The sequence below is a fragment of the Vulpes vulpes genome, chromosome 8, assembly GCF_048418805.1.
Source record: "Vulpes vulpes isolate BD-2025 chromosome 8, VulVul3, whole genome shotgun sequence".
In the NCBI taxonomy this organism is placed as follows: domain Eukaryota; kingdom Metazoa; phylum Chordata; class Mammalia; order Carnivora; family Canidae; genus Vulpes; species Vulpes vulpes.
This window is the reverse complement of record NC_132787.1, coordinates 739772-756089: the sequence shown is the minus strand read 5'-3', so window position 1 is coordinate 756089 and position 16318 is coordinate 739772. Positions and strand designations below refer to the sequence as shown.

Below are 16318 nucleotides of genomic sequence, written 5' to 3'. Positions count from 1 at the left end.
GCCTCCAGGGCTACGGGAGGGGTGTCGGGCAGGGTGGGGAAGGGCCATGCGGGCCGGGCTGCGGGATCTGGGGCGCCTACTCGGGCAGAGGCTGGGCTCCTCCGCAGCTCGTGGGGTGCGGCGTGTGGGGTGCGGTGCGTGAGGGGTGTGAGGGGCGGTCCTGGCTCGGGGGAGGGAGCAGGGGTGCGGGAGGAGCCGGTGCATCCCTGTCCCGGGTCCAGGTGGCCTCTCTAGGCGGCTCCTTATGTTCCTGACCCGACCCTATGGGTGTGGCCGTGGCCGTGGCCGTGGCGGTGGAGAAGCTGTGAGTGGAGGGCAAGGGGGGCAGCAGAACGTGGCTTTAATAGGATGACTCAGGCTTTGACCGTCTTCCCCAGGACAAATCCTGCTGCTTTGGAGACTGGTTTGATTTCTGGAAACACCCGAATGTCACTGGGCGCCGCAGTGAGGGGTTGGACCGGGGAGGAGGCCCAGTGCGTGTGGCCGTGGCTCCACGTGGGCTAAAGGGCTCGCGGGAGGCTGTGACCTCACGGTCGCCGCCCGGCCCTGGGCTTTGGGGAGGGCTCCGCTCCTAGTCTCCCCGGGGCCCCCCCACAGAGCACAGACACAGGCGAGTGGGATGCTTCAGTTTAATCACAAGGGGCTGCAGCGCGGCTGGGGCCTGGAGTCCCGGGACCCCCCTCTTCGGCGTCTCAGACTCCATCTAATTGAGTTGTGAAACAAAGTTTTTCATATTTCGTGGAAATTCGGCTCCACCTAGGAGGATGTAGAGGTTGGGATGTGGCCCGGGCCCCCCCCACCCTGGCCCCGGCTCCACCCTGTGCATCCCCCTCAGCCCTGTCTTCTGCTTTCCAACCTCACGCGGCCCCCGGGACCCCTCTTCCCCACCTGGGCGGGATCTCAGGCTGCGGCTCAGACCCCAGGTGCAACCTGGCGTCATGCAACCACATGGCTCGAGTGTGGATGAGAAACTGGAGACGTTTGAAAGAGGGAAGGTTCGGGGGGGCTGTGAGGGCCCCGAAGCTGGGTGCCGGGTGCTCCTGTTCCCACAAGGCTTTGCCCTGGGATGCACTCACGGTCATAAAGACTTTTCCTGAATTGACGTCCCTTATCCAGCCTTTTTTCTGCTCCTTCTAGGCGGCGTCCTGCGAGCGTGAGACCTCTGCTTACCAGGGATTCTAATTGGGGAGCAGAAGAATGACTTTAGCAGGAAAGTCGCGTCATTTCAAGAAAACTCCCGCCTTCCCCTCCCGCCGCCCCTCACGAGATGTGGTCGCTCTTCCCCGCGGGGAAGGGGGGGGCCGGGGGAGAAACCACGCAGGCCGCAAGCCACCCCGCAGAGCTCCGGGTCGGGGTGCACACGCGCCCCCCGCTGTGCTTGTCCCCGGGCCCATCTCCGTGGGCCAAGCGCCAGCAGCCCCCCGACACCCCTCTGGGTTGTCGCCCGCCCTCAGACGGAGAAGCTCACTCAGTGGGCTCTGGTCCTCTCCATGCGGGGCAGCGCCCTCGGGCTCCTGGGCCGCCTTTTGGGGCGCAGCGGGGTCCGCGGCGGGTGTCGAGCCTCCGGGGTCGGCTACAGACAGTGCAATTTGTTGATTTTAGCAAAGTCAGAGCGTGTCCTAGCTTGGAAGGAGCCGCAGGGCCCCAGGACACCCCAGGACGCCCCAGGTCCGGTAAGGTCTCTACCCTCGAGGCCTTGCTGGGGCTGAGTGCCCCCCCCTCCAACCCCTGCAGGGAGCCCCTAACCCTCAGCAGGACGGACGGTCCCAGGAGGTGCGGCCTGCACGGGAAGAGGTCACGGGGGTGGGGGTGCGGCCGGTGCCCCCGTGAAAGCCTCCAGGGCTCCTCCTGCCTGTGAGGGCGGACAACGATGAGCTAGCAGTGTGCACCCTGCAGGGGCCCTTCCCTCGCCTCTGGCCCCCACCCCACCCCGGTGCCGGCCTCTCCCCTTGCAGGCAGAGCCCGAAGGGAGGGAAGGACTCACCGGCCGCAGCCCCTGGGGCGGGATCCGAGGAGTCACCTTCTGCGGCGGGAGAAAGAGGCAGCGGTGAGGACTGAACCTGACCCACCGAGCCCATCCCGCCTCCCGCGCCTTATCCTCAGCCCTTGGGAGAGTTTATGGGCTCAAGGAGACACGCTTCCCCCTTGGTCCTCCTCGCCCATCGGCGGATCCACCGGGCGGTCTTTCTGGTGTCTAACCCGTCCTACGGCTGTTGGAAGCCGGTTCTCCCCATTGCCTCTGGCCTGTGAGGATGCCCTGAGATCCCCGCGGGGAACCGGCGGTGCTTGGAGGCGCTCAGGGCCCCCCCGTGGCAGACGGGGACAGCGCAGGGGCCGTGGGTCATGCCTGAATGGTTTCTGGGCTCGGACCCAAGCCCTCATTGTCTTTATCCTTTCAGCACGATGCTCACGCCAAGCTCTCTGCTAAGTGGAGGGGGGTTCAGTGCCCAGGACGTGGGAAGACCCCGCCCTGACCCAGCTCCCACTCCAGGACATAGTCACGGGGTCACAGCGTGATGGTGCCGGGAGGGCAAGCACAGAGGGGTGTGATAAGGGGTCTAAGGATTCCTACATTTGCAGGGAAGGCTTTTCTTGAGGAATTGCCATCTACACTGACGTGTGACGGATGAGACAGCATCGGGCCGGTGACACTCGGGGTTGGCTGCGGGGAGGGGACAGGGACGGGAAAGGACTTCCAGGCAGAGGCAAGAGCAAGAAGGAAGGTCCCCGGGTTCGAGGAGCAGCAGGGCCGTCCTGGCCTGAATAGTGCTTTTCAGACTCTTCTCCGAAAGAGGCATCCTGAGACCCGGGGCCACGGGCGCGCGGAGTATGGGCTGGATTTCGGTCCCCGCTGCTCCCTGCCTGGTGCTCTTGTGCAAGGGGACAACCCGCCCAGCTGTGTGCGTGGCCCGGAAGCCCCGCAGGAAGGGCAGGTGGCCGGAGCACAGTGGGCAAAGGACGGCGTGTGAAGAGATGAAGCGGGAGACTAGGCACAGCCAGGGGGCTCCTGGGTCCCCACCCGGGGAGTAAAGGGCCTGCGGGTAGAAAGCTGGCGGCAGGGGTCAGTCCCTCGCAGGGGCAGGGGGAGCCAGCACCCCGCTGGGAGAATCAGAGAGGAACGAAGCCTGGAGGTGAGCCCCGGGTGTCGGGGCTGCGGGGCGCTGCAGGGGGAGGGCCGTACTCACCGGCAGAGACCAGGGCCCCCGCCAGAGCCGCCAGCCAGAGGAGAGCCGAGAACCTCATGCTGTGGGACGACGCGGGAGCTGCACCCACAGAATCCGCAGAGGGTCCGAGAATGCCAGTGCTGGTGCTGCCGGGCCCTTTTAAGGATCCCAAGGGCCAATGGGAACCCAGCTGGGAGGCGTGTGACTTCCGTGTCCTCCTCCTCCCCTTCTTCCCCAAACTGTCACGCGCTGAGCCAACCCGGGCTAGGTGGGGCCGTGCCGGGAGGTCCTTCCCCTGCCGACTTCCAGCCGTCCTTTTCCTCCTTCCTTTCTTCTTCGTCCCACTTGCCCTATGGGTCCCGTCTCTGAGGTCTCAGGGACCCGGTGCAGAGCCAGTTTTCTTTTGGGGGAGATTCTGGAATGTGTCTGTCGGGGGTTTCGGGAGAGGACAGGCAGCTTCCCTGGAGGAGGTTGGGTGGGTCTGGAAGGTCACGTTGTCTACGTCTTGCCTTGATGCCCACAGGACTCAGTGGGGGCCTTGAGGGTTTTCCCAACACCTCCTTCGCCAGGAGGCCACACTATTTGGGGACTGAGTCCATGGCTCCTTCCTCCTCTTTGGAGGGGGACAGCTTTGGAGGCACAAGTGACTTCTCTAGACTTGTCCCCTGCGCTCGGAGCCATTATCTACCTGCCAGGGGGAACTCCCCAGCTCCACGTGGGTCCCGTCAACCTCCATCTTCAGGCCCAACTGATGGGAGCCCACATTTCTGACGGGATCTTGTGATTCCAGGACCATGGTGGTTCCCCCAATTTGGAACTTGGTTCTCCCTCCAAGTGGGGAGCTGACCCATGGTGTGAACAGTCCAGAAGAGCAGATGATTCTCTTCGGCTTGGGATTTCTTCCTTCCTTGAGCTGGGATTCGAGAGGTCGGGGTTTCAAGTTCTGGCTTTGTCATTAGACATAGGGCAGTGCGTGGTTCTGTCCTGGAGGACTTTAGGGTTTTCCTTTGCCGTCCAGGAGTTACAGCTCCTAGGTGGAGGACGGTGATGGAGATTGGGTAAGATAATGCACGGCTAAGCATTTTTTGAGACGATACGTTTCTAGGCAGATGGGTGGGATACTCGTAGTTTGCAGAGGGCTCCTCTTTCTGGGTGGGTTTGGCTCAGGCTGGTGCTAAGTGCTAAGTAGAATGAGGTCAAGTAGGAACAGGAGCCCACTGAGGCGCCGGTGGGTGGAGAATTGGGTCCCGGATACCAGTCTGTGGTTCTACATTTGCTTGGCGTTGGCTTTCCCTAGGCCCCGAGTGGTCCTGCAGGCTTTTCCGCCTCAAGGCTGCTCTGGAGGTTGGTGTATGGAAAGGGGGTATCAGGAGGTTTATAACATGAGGGCGTGCAGGTGCCGGGGTTAGGGCATTAGTCTCCTCTTGAGATAAAGGAAGAGAAAACTGATAGGGTGGGACACCACAGGCATGAGGAGCGGGTCCTTTCGGGCCCTCCTTAGCCCTGCTTCATCCATCCTTGACTTCCAGGTCAGACGACAGTCACTTCGGGCAGCTGGTCGACTCCCAACGTGGTGAGTGGGAACCGGTGAACGTAACTGGTCGCCCACTACCTCCCTGTGTAATTTGATTGTTCAGATTTATGTGGCATCTGATGGTGGCCAGTAGGTGAAGAAGAGGGGTGCACTGAATCACCCCAGGGATAGGACTTAGCATTGACCACTCGCCTAAGGGTTCGGGCCTGGGAGCCTTGGGGTGTGGTGGTGTTGGCCCGAGCGTGATGGGGAGACCCTGAGGGTCAGCGGAGAGTTTTGACTGTATCAGTGCCCTGGGATGTGTGCGTGGGTGCTTGCGTCCGTGTATGCACGATAGTAGGACAGGCTCCGAGTCTAGAGCCCAGTTTCCACGAGCACATCGAAAAAATGCAGCAGGAGCAAACCGATTATTTACACAAGCGTTTTCCAAGAGGAAATGAGGGCTTTGGCATCGACCCCGGAGCTGTCACGGAGCAGGGTCTTTTCAAATGTCACTGCTCAGCCCGTTTCCTCTTCTGATCCTCCGCGTGGCCTCCTGAGTTAACGAGGCAGGTATTGACATAAGTGGGCGTGAGAGGGAAGGCGCGGACGTCTGTCCCATAGGAGAATGTCAGTATTTTATAACGGGGGCGCAGAGGCAATGTGACCCCAGGCTTTACGGCCTAGCAGGGAATTGGGCTTGGAGAGTAAAGAAAAGGGCTGCAGCTCATGTCCGTGGGTGAGAAGCCACCTTCTGTGATGACGTCTCATCTTCTAGGGCAGCGGACATCCACGCTGACTCTGTCGCCAGTGGCTCTTTGCTCGTGTCCTGCTTGTTGTCTACGCAAGGCAGGCAACAGGGCAAGGACAAGCGACGCATCCCAACCTCAGGGGTAGGAGCGGAGCCGGAGCGCTCGGCCCCCCTCGAGCGGACCCCGCCAGGCGTCCCACCTCTCCCAGGGAGAAGGGGATCTGGATTTCCATGTGAAGTCGCCTCGTTTATTTATTTCTCCTCCTCCCCCTCCTCCGTCTTTACATTTCATGTGGTGTTTTTACTTTCTATTTTGACATGACTTGGGACTTACAGGGAAGTTGCAAAAAATAGTGCGGAGTCTGCCCCCCGGAGCTGGAGGCCTCAGATGTCGCGTCTGGCCGCGCTCGCTCTGTCGCTCCGTGTCCCTTTGTCTGTGTTTCCCGGAGCTTTTGGAGCGTTGAGCCGGGCGTCCGGCCCTTGACTCTTTCCGTGACGGCGGATCCTGGTCCTCGTGGGTTAGTCTCGTCTTTGGGAACAGCAGTTAAGTCACCCGCCAGGGTCCAGCGGCGTTTTCTTCTTCTGCAAACGGAGCTTCCTTCCAAGCCTCCCTTTCCCACGTTGTAGGGACCTACTGAGCCGATTCGACGTGTTTCAGTGTCTTTCGCTTGCCAAGGGTCCTTCCAGTTCAAGACGTTCCCTCCTGCTCTTTCCCCAGCAGACGCTCAGCTGGAGCGACAGGAGAGGGCAGGCGGTGGCCCAAGTCTCAGGAGCTGGGGCAGGGCGGGCCGAGATCTCCTGAGGTAACTGGTCGACCTTCGCTCAGGGCAGGGTCCTCAGCTTCCGGCGTGGCCTCCGTTCGTCTGCTCCTCTAGGGACTTCCGCGGACGCAGGGGGTGACAGGCCCCAAGGGGATGGTGTTCAGCCTCCCCTGGCTCCCGCCGTGGCCATGGGACCCGTCAACAAGCGGCGTTCCCGGGGGCCCTGCCGGGGACCCACGGCCCAGCTCCCTCCCAGGTGCTGCCCCCTGCCCCCTGGCCTGGGACCCTCCAGGAGACTCTTGGGCCTCGACCGCTGCTCCAAGTGTGTCCACGAGTGCACCGGGACGCCCCCAGTTCTCTTCCCTGCCCTCCCAAGGCTCCGGAGGCTGAGGCGGGAGTGTCCGCTTGCATCTCCTCCAGGGCCTTGCAGGGGAAACCTCCTGCCCCGACAAGTCTCAGGTGAGAAGCAGCCACTTCTGTTGTTCACGCTGCCCTACGGCAGAAGCTGCCACGGGGACACGACTGTCATCTGATCGTCTTCCCGCGAGACGCTTCCCAACCCTTGCGGGTAAGGGTGGCCACGACACTGAGTCCTTGCCGACGACACGTACCGTTTGCTAGTGTCGCCCACACAAACCTGCAAGCAATCACTGCACGCTCCTCAGAAGGAGTTTTCTGCAGCTGGAACGATGATGGAGATGACAGGATGGCCTCGATGAGGGCAGGTCTTGAAGTCGGCAGGACAGTTGCCAGCCTGAGTCCCTAAATGACGACACGGAAAAGACTGACCACTGCCCTCTTCCCTCAAATCTGATAATGTAATCGGACACCAATAAAAAATAAATTTATATATATAAGAGAATCTGATACGTGAGAAAGATGCAAACTTATGTGTTTGAGACTTTACGCTTTGGGTGGTTGTTTATAGTAGTGCGGCCTCCCCCACTCCCTGGGGACACAGGCTGTCCCCCGAGCCGTCCTTCTGTGCTCCAGCCCGGGCAGCTCCAGGCCAGTTTGGGGCAAGGTCCCATCCAGCGAGGGCCCCTTAGACTAGAACCTCCGGTCTATGAGTGATTCCTATAGCCCCTTACTTGACTTGGAGGATGGTGAGAGCATCTCCCCGCCTTCAAGGGGGCATTCGAGAAAAATCCCCTTGGTGGGCGCACTGAATTCCCCACAGAGCCGGTGCCCTCGATGACTCGATTTTTCTCCTACTCCACGTGAGAGAATGCTAGTCCCGGGGCTGGTTGGGGTTGGGTGGCTTTTCCAACTCTTGGTGAGTCCCAGGGGGCAGAGCAGGGGGGTGTAATGCTCCAGGTGTCAGAAGTCCCCCATGGAATGTAGGGACAAGTGGCCTGCGGGTTCTGGCAGGGCACCCTAGTGCCAACTCCGGGGCCGTGGACAAAGTCTCGCTCAACATTCTGGCCCACAGTAGAATGTCAGTGGGCAGGGAAAATGGGGAATAAGACGGCAGCCAGCTTGGAAACTGAGGCTCAGCCCCTGCGGACTAGGGTGAGGGGGCGGGTGTGAGTCAAAGAACTTTCTGGGAGCTCTCTGCGGAAGGTGCAGTCTGGAAGCTGCGGTTCAGGGTGAAGGACCAGGGTGCCCTCATGGGGGGGCTCCTCCAGCCGGTGGGGGCCCGACTGTGCTTTTCACTTGACTTCTCCTTAAGGACGACACACACATTTACTCTAAGTTTGGTGCTTTCAGTTTATTTATTTATTTTTTAATTTTTATTTATTTATGATAGTCACACAGAGAGAGAGAGAGAGAGAGAGGCAGAGACACAGGCAGAGGGAGAAGCAGGCTCCATGCAGGGAGCCCGACGTGGGATTCGATCCCGGGTCTCCAGGATCGCACCCTGGGCCAAAGGCAGGCACCAAACCGCTGCACCACCCAGGGATCCCTGGTGCTTTCAGTTTAATAATGGTTTTGTTTTATTTTTAAAATTTTATTTATTTATTTATATTTTATTTATTTATTTATTTATTTATTTATTTATTTATTTATTTTTAAGGATTTTACTTATTTATTCATGACAGACACAGAGAGAGGCAGAGACACAGGCAGAGGGAGGAGCAGACTCCCTGATGTGAGACTCGATCCCAGGACCGCAGGATCACGCTCTGGGCCAAAGACAGATGCTCAACCACTGAGCCACCCAGGCATCCCATGGTTTTTATTTTATTTTATTTTATTATTTTATTTTATTTTATTTTATTTTATTTTATTTTATTTATTTTATTTTTTTGTTGGTTTTGTTTTTAAATTAAATTAAATTATTATTATTATTATTATTATTATTATTATTATTGTTAATTTTAGGTTTTAATGCTACTGTGCTAAAGCCTGGTGCTTCTGGGCATCATTTTGCAGTTTCCCGTTATAGTTTTGGCCCCAAGTTAGTTTCATCTTTAACATCATGGATGTCATCGTATAGGATCCGTGTAGGAAAATGAGAAAAGGAGGTTGAAAGACAGGAGGAGAGAGAGTTGAAGCTGGAGAGGGAAGGGTGAGAGGGCAGGGAATGTGAGTGCTGCCTCGGCGGCTCCACCCTGTCCATCCCCCTCAACCCTGCCTTCTGCTTTCCAGCCTCACCCAACCCCTGGAGGGCCTTGGGCGGAAGTTGGGACGGAGGCTGAGGTTCGCCAGAGGCTGAAGGGGCTCCTCTTTCCCACCTGGGCAGGCTTTGCAGGGGGAGGGCTGGGGCCGAGCCCCGGGCGATCTGGCACCAGGCAACCGTGGTAGCTGGAATATGGAGGAGAAACCGGAGATATTTGAAGACACGGCAGGAGGGAAGGCCAGTGGGGAGGGGCGGTGGGGGTCCCAGGTCTTCTGTGTGGGGTTGACTTAGGGAAGTGGCCTTGGGGGAGGGGTGGGCATGTTTCTGCTGAGGCCAATGCCCCACTCACCTCGGGACACACTCACCTTCATCCTTGATTTCTAGAGCTTGAATTGTAGGTGATGTTGGCTTTGTGAGTCCCTTAATAACATCTTCTGCTCCATTTTGGCCATTTTCTGGAACGTATGCTCATTGAGGACAGAAGGGTTGTCCACCCATCATCTATCATCTATCGTCTCTCTATCTTTTATAATATTTATCTATTTATTAAAGGGGTGGGCAGAGGGAGACAATCCCAAGCAGACTTCATGCTAAACGTGGCGCGTGACCCAGGGCCTGACCTCAGGCCCTTGAGCTCACAACCGGAGCCAAAACTAAGAGTCAGACGTGCAACGGCTGAGCCACCCAGGCACCTCAAGGGTTGTTTTATTTGTAAGAGAACCTCCAGCCCCCTCCCCAGGCACCACGGAGACCCCTAAAGTGAAGTGGCTTTGCTGAGGGGACCAACTGCTCTCTCACGGGAAGGTTGGGAGGCCTTGGGATACGCACAGCAAATTTTACTCTCCCAGCAACCCTGCGTGTGGAGCAGGTGTGCACCAACCCTCCCGCTCCCTGCCCGCGGTTGGATCTAGAACATCCTTGATGGCTTTGATGGCTTTTTTTTGCCCTAACCCTGGGGCTTCTGCATTGGTCGTGTTGGCTGCTTCAAGAGGTGAGAGGGTGCAAGGGACAAGAGCTCCCTCCTCACCCCTAGTCATGGTGCTTACCCTCTCCAGGCCTTGCTTTAGGGGACATTCACTCTTTCCTACACCTTTTGAGTTTTAGCATCTCCCAGGTCTTTCCCTGGTGCCTCAAAGATGATTCCTCTCTTTTAGGGACTTTTCTTGAGTGGATGATAATTGAGGGTGAAGAAAAGACAAGAGAGAATGCCTGCCCCTGTCTGGCACCCCCCACGCTCCGTTTTTCATCCCCTAAACCAATCTCCTAGTGTGGCGAGGTTTTGTTCAGGGGACTAGCTTCTCCCTCGTGGGAATGTGAGTGGGGCACAGCAGAAACCGTGAAGCGGAGCAAGGTCCTCTGCAAGGCTGGACTGTGAGCACAGGTGTGGGAGGGATGGAGCTCAGCGGGAGGGGACGCTTGCCTCGCAGAGAGGCGGGACACGGAGAAACTCTTAGGCTCTGGCCAGAGCGGGGCAGGGGCAGGCTTTGGAGAGCCCCTGGGGCTGAAGCACGCTAGGCCTGGACGGGTGAGGGGCTAGACAGGTATCCAGAAGGGAAGTTGGGAGCAGGAAGTCATTCATTTTGCCTGATGTGAAGGATGCAAGAAGTGGGGGCCCGGGAAATTAGATCTGAGAGGTAGGCTTGATGCAGATCACCGGCGCCCTGAGCGTCAGGCCAGGAAGTGGAGCCATGTGGTGGGATACGGGGAGCCACAGGGGAGCTTTTGGATGGAGTGTTGGGGAGGGTGGGACGTGATGGAAACCTTTGACGAAAAATGAGCGGGAAATATCAGAAAGGGAGACAGACCATGAGAGACTCCTAACTCTGGGGAACGAACTGGGGGGGTGGAAGGGGAGGAGGGCGGGGGGTGGGGGTGACTGGGTGACGGGCACTGAGGGGGGCACTTGACGGGATGAGCACTGGGTGTGATTCTGTATGTTGGCAAATTGAACTCCAATAAAAAATAAATTTATTAAAAAAAAAAAAAAGAAACCTTTGACGAACCCTTCCCCTCCATGCTTCTTCCTTCTGCTATTCCAGACAAACTTTCCCATATTTCCAGGTCGCCCAGTTCCTTTCCAGATAGGGATTCCCTTTTCTCTCCTAGGCTCTATCTTGCTCCAGCACATGATTTTTTTTTTTTTTCCTCCAGGAAGTCTCTTTTGCCCCTGCCTCCTGGAGGTGGGAATCGCAACCCTCCTTGCCCTGGATCCCTCTTCTACTTCCTCCTTCCCTTCATTCACGCTCCATCATTAAGCCTCCCACCCAGGGCTGGGGCGGGGAGGGGAGGTGGGGCTCATGGTTCCCTCATCCCGGGGCAGAGCAGCCCCTGGGGCCTCGGCAAAGGAGGAAAGGGCGGCCACGTGAGGTAGGGTGCAGTGGGGGAGCCAAATCCAACCGGGGCCGCCTGAAGCTCCTAGAGCTCGGTCACAAGAGTGTGTGGGTGTGGACAGACGGGAGAGAAATGTCTGCTACATGGGACCCGCCATGAAGGCCTTGCAACACCTACACCAGAGCCCCCTCTCCGTTAGCCAACCCACAGACCTGCGCTACTCCTAACATCCCTATGCGAAAGGAATCATTCTCTGGCCTTCCTCCATGCCTTGTTCGATGCCCAAGTTTCTTTTTTTTTTTTTTTAATTTTTTAAAATTTATTTATGATAGTCACAGAGAGAGAGAGAGAGAGAGGCAGAGACACAGGCAGAGGGAGAAGCAGGCTCCATGCAGGGAGCCCGACGTGGGATTCGATCCCGGGTCTCCAAGATCGCGCCCTGGGCCAAAGGCAGGCGCCAAACCACTGCGCCACCCAGGGATCCCGATGCCTAAGTTTCGTACCTAAGATGGAAGGGGCGTGACCTGGCCTCAGCCATGGGACAGGATGGGTGCTGGCCACCGCGTGCTGTGAGGCCCCAGCCCTCCTTCCTTTCATTCTTTCCGCAAGATAAACGAGGCACCTAGAAGCGCCGGATACGCGTCAGAGGTGGAGCATTTAGCTTCGAGGAGGATTCTGCCTGGGGAAGCTGGCGGTCCGCGGGGGAGCTTGCAGGAATTAACTTAATTCCATGACCAATGATTTAACTGCATTGTGGTGGTGGTGGGAGGGGGCGTACAGGAGGCAGTGGGACCGATGATTGGGACCGGACCGGACCGTTCTGGGGCCTCAGCGAGGCTGCTCTGAGGAAATCAACCCATTACGCTGGAGGGTGGACACGTAAAGGGTCAAGCATCTGAAGACCTGGAGGGTGGAGACGTAAAGGGTCAAGCATCTGAAGACCGGGGGTGGGTAAAAGAATGGGGTGAGGAAGGGCAGGGAGATGTGCAAGAGTCCAGGCAGGTGGGAGATGTTGGCTTATTGGAGGAGAAGAAGGACGCCACAGTGGCCGGAGCAGCGAGGACAAACCAGACCAGGCTGTAGGGCCAGGCGGGTGCCAGAGGGGGCCAGCGGTCGATCCGAGGGCTCCTGCGTGGAGAGCGTGGTGGGAGGCAGGAGCGGGTCTCAGGACACACCTGGGAGAACTGCCTCTGTTGAGGAGGGATGAGGGGAGGGACGAGGGGAGGGATGAGGGGAGGGCCTGTCACCTGCGGAGTGTAAGGACGGGGGCGGGGGAAGGCTCATGTTCACAGGCACGGGGCCTAGCCCGAGCTGCCGGGAGGAGGAGAAGCCGTGAACCCCACGCTTCGGTGTACAGAGGCAGGTACACGCCGGGTCCTCAGACGACCCAGGATCTGGCGTGTTCCACTGTCTTTCCGGGCCTCTTTTATTTTATTATTTTATTTTATTTTATTTTATTTTATTTTATTTTATTTTATTTTATTTTATTTTATTTTATTTTATTTTATTTATTATTTTATTTTATTTTATTTTTAAAATTTATTTAATTTATTTTTTTTTCTGGGCCTCTTTTAATGGTGACCAGTCTACCAGTGGTGTGCTCTCTCCCTCCCCTCCTCTCCCGCCCCAGGGCCACCTGTTAAGTCCGACGAGGGCTGGCCGGTGCCCACCTTCACCGCGGGCCACTCCTGGGCAGCAGCTCCGGGGCCAGTGTGAACCCGAGTCGCATCTGGGCATCCCCTGCCTACCTCTCCCTTCCCCTTCCCACCTGTCCCCTGGGCTATTATCTCTGGTGACACCTTTCTGGGGAGGGGGCTTTGGCGGGAGGGGACGTGGTCCTGTGACCCAGGAAGTCCGACTCTGCTCCTCGGGAGGCCGTGGGGTGGCTGGGGCTTCCCCACAGCCGGCCAAGTCTGTCTCAGCAGATTGCCCTCGGGCGGACGGGGACGCGGGGACCTTCTCTGGGGCTCCCCACACCATGAGCTGCAGATGTTACCAAGGAGTCTTCGCCCGATCACAGCTGGAAGGCCGAGGAGCGATGCTTAAGGCGTCTTCGGCCCCGGCCGACCACGCTCGACTCCGGGACGGTCTCCCCGTAAGTTAGCAGGAGGGCAGCACGCGGCGAAGGGGCAGAGGTGGGGGGCACCGCGGCCTAGGGGAGGAAGGCCGTTCCCCCCCGGTCCCCGGGCTCAGGGGTGGGGGGCTCGTCTACCGTTTAGGAGCCGAGTGGCTTTGGACGCGTCACATGGCCTCTGGCTCTGTCTCAGGTCCTGGGGGTAGGATCCTCCAGGGCACTTGCCAAGTCCCACGGGGACGGGACGGCTCACAAGCGTAGCCAGGGCGGGGCTCCCCCTTTCTCCCCTTCCCTCCCAACCTCTCTTTCTGGCCACCCCTCACCCCTCCGCCCTTGACTCAGCTTCCCCTGCCCCTTCCCTGTCCTCCAGTCCTCCACTGTTCTATTCTCTCTCTCTCTAAATTTAAATTCAATTAATGAACGTATAATGTATTATTAATTTCAGCGGCAGAGGTCAGTGACTCATCAGCCTTGTCTACCGCCGGCTCCCACATCACATGCGCTCCTCAGTCCATCCCCCGCCCCTTCCCCCCAGCACCCTTCAGTCCGTTTCCCGTGACTAAGAGTCTCTCATGCGTTGTCTCCGTCTCTGATTTCATCTTGTTTTATTTTCCCTCCCTTCCTCCACGATCCTCTGTTTTGTTTCTCAGAGTCCACACACTGAGCGAGATCCATGTGATAATCGTCTTTTTCTGGTTGAGGTATCTTGCCTAGCGTGATGCCCTCTAGTTCCAGCCACATCATTGCAAGCGGCAAGATTTCATTTTTTTGGCGGCTGAGGGCTATTCCGTTGTGTGCACCCCACATCTTTATCCATCACCTGTCGAAGGACATGTGGGCTCTTTCCGGAGTTTAGCCACTGCGGACATTGCTGCTATAAACATCGGGGTGGGAGTGCCCCTTCGGATCACTACATTTGTATCTTTGGGGTAAATACCTGGAAGTGCAATTGCTGGGTCATAGGGCAGCTCTATTTTTTAGCTTTTTGGGGACCCTCCACACTGTCCTCCAGAGCGGCTGCAGCAGCCTGCGTTCCCACCAGCCGTGTAAGAGGTGCCCCTTTCTCCGCATCCCCACCGACACCTGTCATTTCCGGAGTTGTTGATTTTGTGCTTCATTGTGGATTTGCAAATATCTTTTTTTTTAAAAGATTTTATTTATTTATTCATGAGAGACACACAGAGAGAGGCAGAGACACAGGCAGAGTGAGCAGCAGGCTCCATGCAGGGAGCCCGACGTGGGACTCGATCCCGGGTCTCCAGAATCACATCCCGGGGCAAAAGCGGCGCGAAACCTCTGCACCCCCGGGGCTGCCCTGGATTTGCAAATATCTTTTGCAGGTGAAGGGCAATTCGGAATCTTTAAGGAACTTGTCAAACGCAACACCCAAAGAACAGACAATCCAATAAAAAAAAAAATAGGCAGAAGACGCGAACAGACAGAGGAGACGTACCCAGGGCCGCCAGGCACATGAAGAGACGCCCGGGACCTCCGCGGTGCTCTGTCTTAGCCTTTCTCCTTTTCTCTTACGCACACTCTGACGCCTCCTGGGACCCACACTTACGACTTCCACGTCTCCACCGCAGCCCGATCCATTGCCTGGACGTTAGTCCCCAGCAGCTGACGGGCCGTCACAGGAGGCAGGGAAACCTCTGAAACCCTCCAAGCTGCAGAGGGCCTCATCCGGCTCCGTCCTCCCCGCCGTCCCCTGCTCATCGTCCCTCCCTATTTTCTGCTCTGACAGCACCGCCTTTCGCCGAGCAATCTAAATAGAGACCTAAGGGGAATTTTGCATTTGTCCTTCTCCCTGGCCACCTGGGTTACAAGGACACGGACGCCCATCGAGTCTCCCTCGTTACAGCTGCCTCTTTGTCGTTCCTAGGCCTTCTCCATTTATCTCCACTGAGGAAACAGCCCCTGCCCGACTTTCCCTCCACAAGCCTCGGCAAGTCTTCCGTCTACCAGCCGTCCAGTGATTTTGAATTCTCGAGGTGGGGCGAGCTCACACGCCCTTTCACGAGGGGCTCCTGTCTCCCTTCCACGTCGACTCCCCCCCATTCCATCATCGGGACTCTGGGTTAGTCATCTCAAATTTCTTTCAATCTCTTGCATAAATTTCGTTTTGTCTGCCTCTTCCTGCGTTCTCCTCCGCCTGCTGTCTTTAATGCCCTCCCAGGTCTAGGTGGGTCTAGAGGGCGTGGCGTCTTTCTACTCGTCCTCCAAGATTCAGATCAGCAGGACCTTCTTCCCAGATGTCTCCGTGGCGTTCCTGTCCTCCTTCCCGTCCCCACCCGGCTGGGCGGAGTGTCCCTGTGGGTTCCTTGTGCTTCCCCCTCTCAGCATCGCCCGGCCTTTCCCCGGGCGGCCTGCACAGGGCTGAGTCACCTGCACCACGCGAGCTGTGGGGTGCAGAGACCCTGTTTGTCTATGTACCCCCAGCCCAAATCAAGATGCCTAACACACACACACAAATAAATAAGTAAAAAAAATGCCTAACACAGTACAAAGGCCCTATTTTTTTTTTTTTTTTTTTTGGATAAAGCGAGAATACCTTCAGAATTTGGGCTGAAGGCATGTGGAACTGGTGAACTATGTTTAGCTTGATCTACTGGAAACTGGGAATTTCACTGATACACTCAGTCCCTTGATGTGCACTTTGCTGGAGTATCTGTGGGATTTACTAAGTGAATCTCGCCCGATAACTCCCTCTGGCTTGCAAGGTGGGCTTTGTGCCTGTGGTGTAGAAATCTGGTGACTTAGGCTATGGAAGCTTCCTTGAGCTTCCCATAAAGAGAGCTTCCATGCTCTCAAAGGCGTGGAGAGCCTCTTTGGGGCTCCACGGTGAAGAGGGCTGGCACTGGGCTCTGGATTCCTAGGTGGTCCACGGTCGGACTCCCCAGGAAGGGCCCTCGGGACAGGTTGAGATACGGGGAATATTTTGCTAGAGAGAGAATCGTGCTACTGTGTTAAAGTAATGGCTTCCAGCAGGATCCTCAGGAGGAAAAGCCGGCTAGTTCCTGTAGTCTATGGTGGAAATAAAGTTGGGAGTCAGGGGGTGAATCAAGTCTCATAGCAAAGGTCGGGTGGAGGCCGTTGTGGGGTCGAGCACGGAGAAATCAGAGGAAGGTAGGGGTGGGGGGTGGCCCCAGTCCTTCTGCAGA

At 57.2% G+C, this 16318-nt stretch overlaps 1 protein-coding gene across 1 annotated transcript; it reads right to left on the bottom strand.

Annotated features, from left to right (window-relative positions):
* Nucleotides 1–614: 614 nt before the first annotated feature.
* Nucleotides 615–3324, bottom strand: LACRT (lacritin). The gene is made up of 5 exons (XM_025987745.2): nucleotides 3186–3324; nucleotides 1985–2023; nucleotides 1469–1573; nucleotides 1077–1178; nucleotides 615–756 (listed from the first exon to the last, which is right to left on the bottom strand). Exons 1-5 carry the CDS (start codon nucleotides 3241–3243, stop codon nucleotides 704–706), a joined length of 357 nt encoding a protein of 118 aa, XP_025843530.2. The 5' UTR covers nucleotides 3244–3324; the 3' UTR covers nucleotides 615–703.
* Between the last annotated feature and the right edge of the window lie 12994 nt (nucleotides 3325–16318).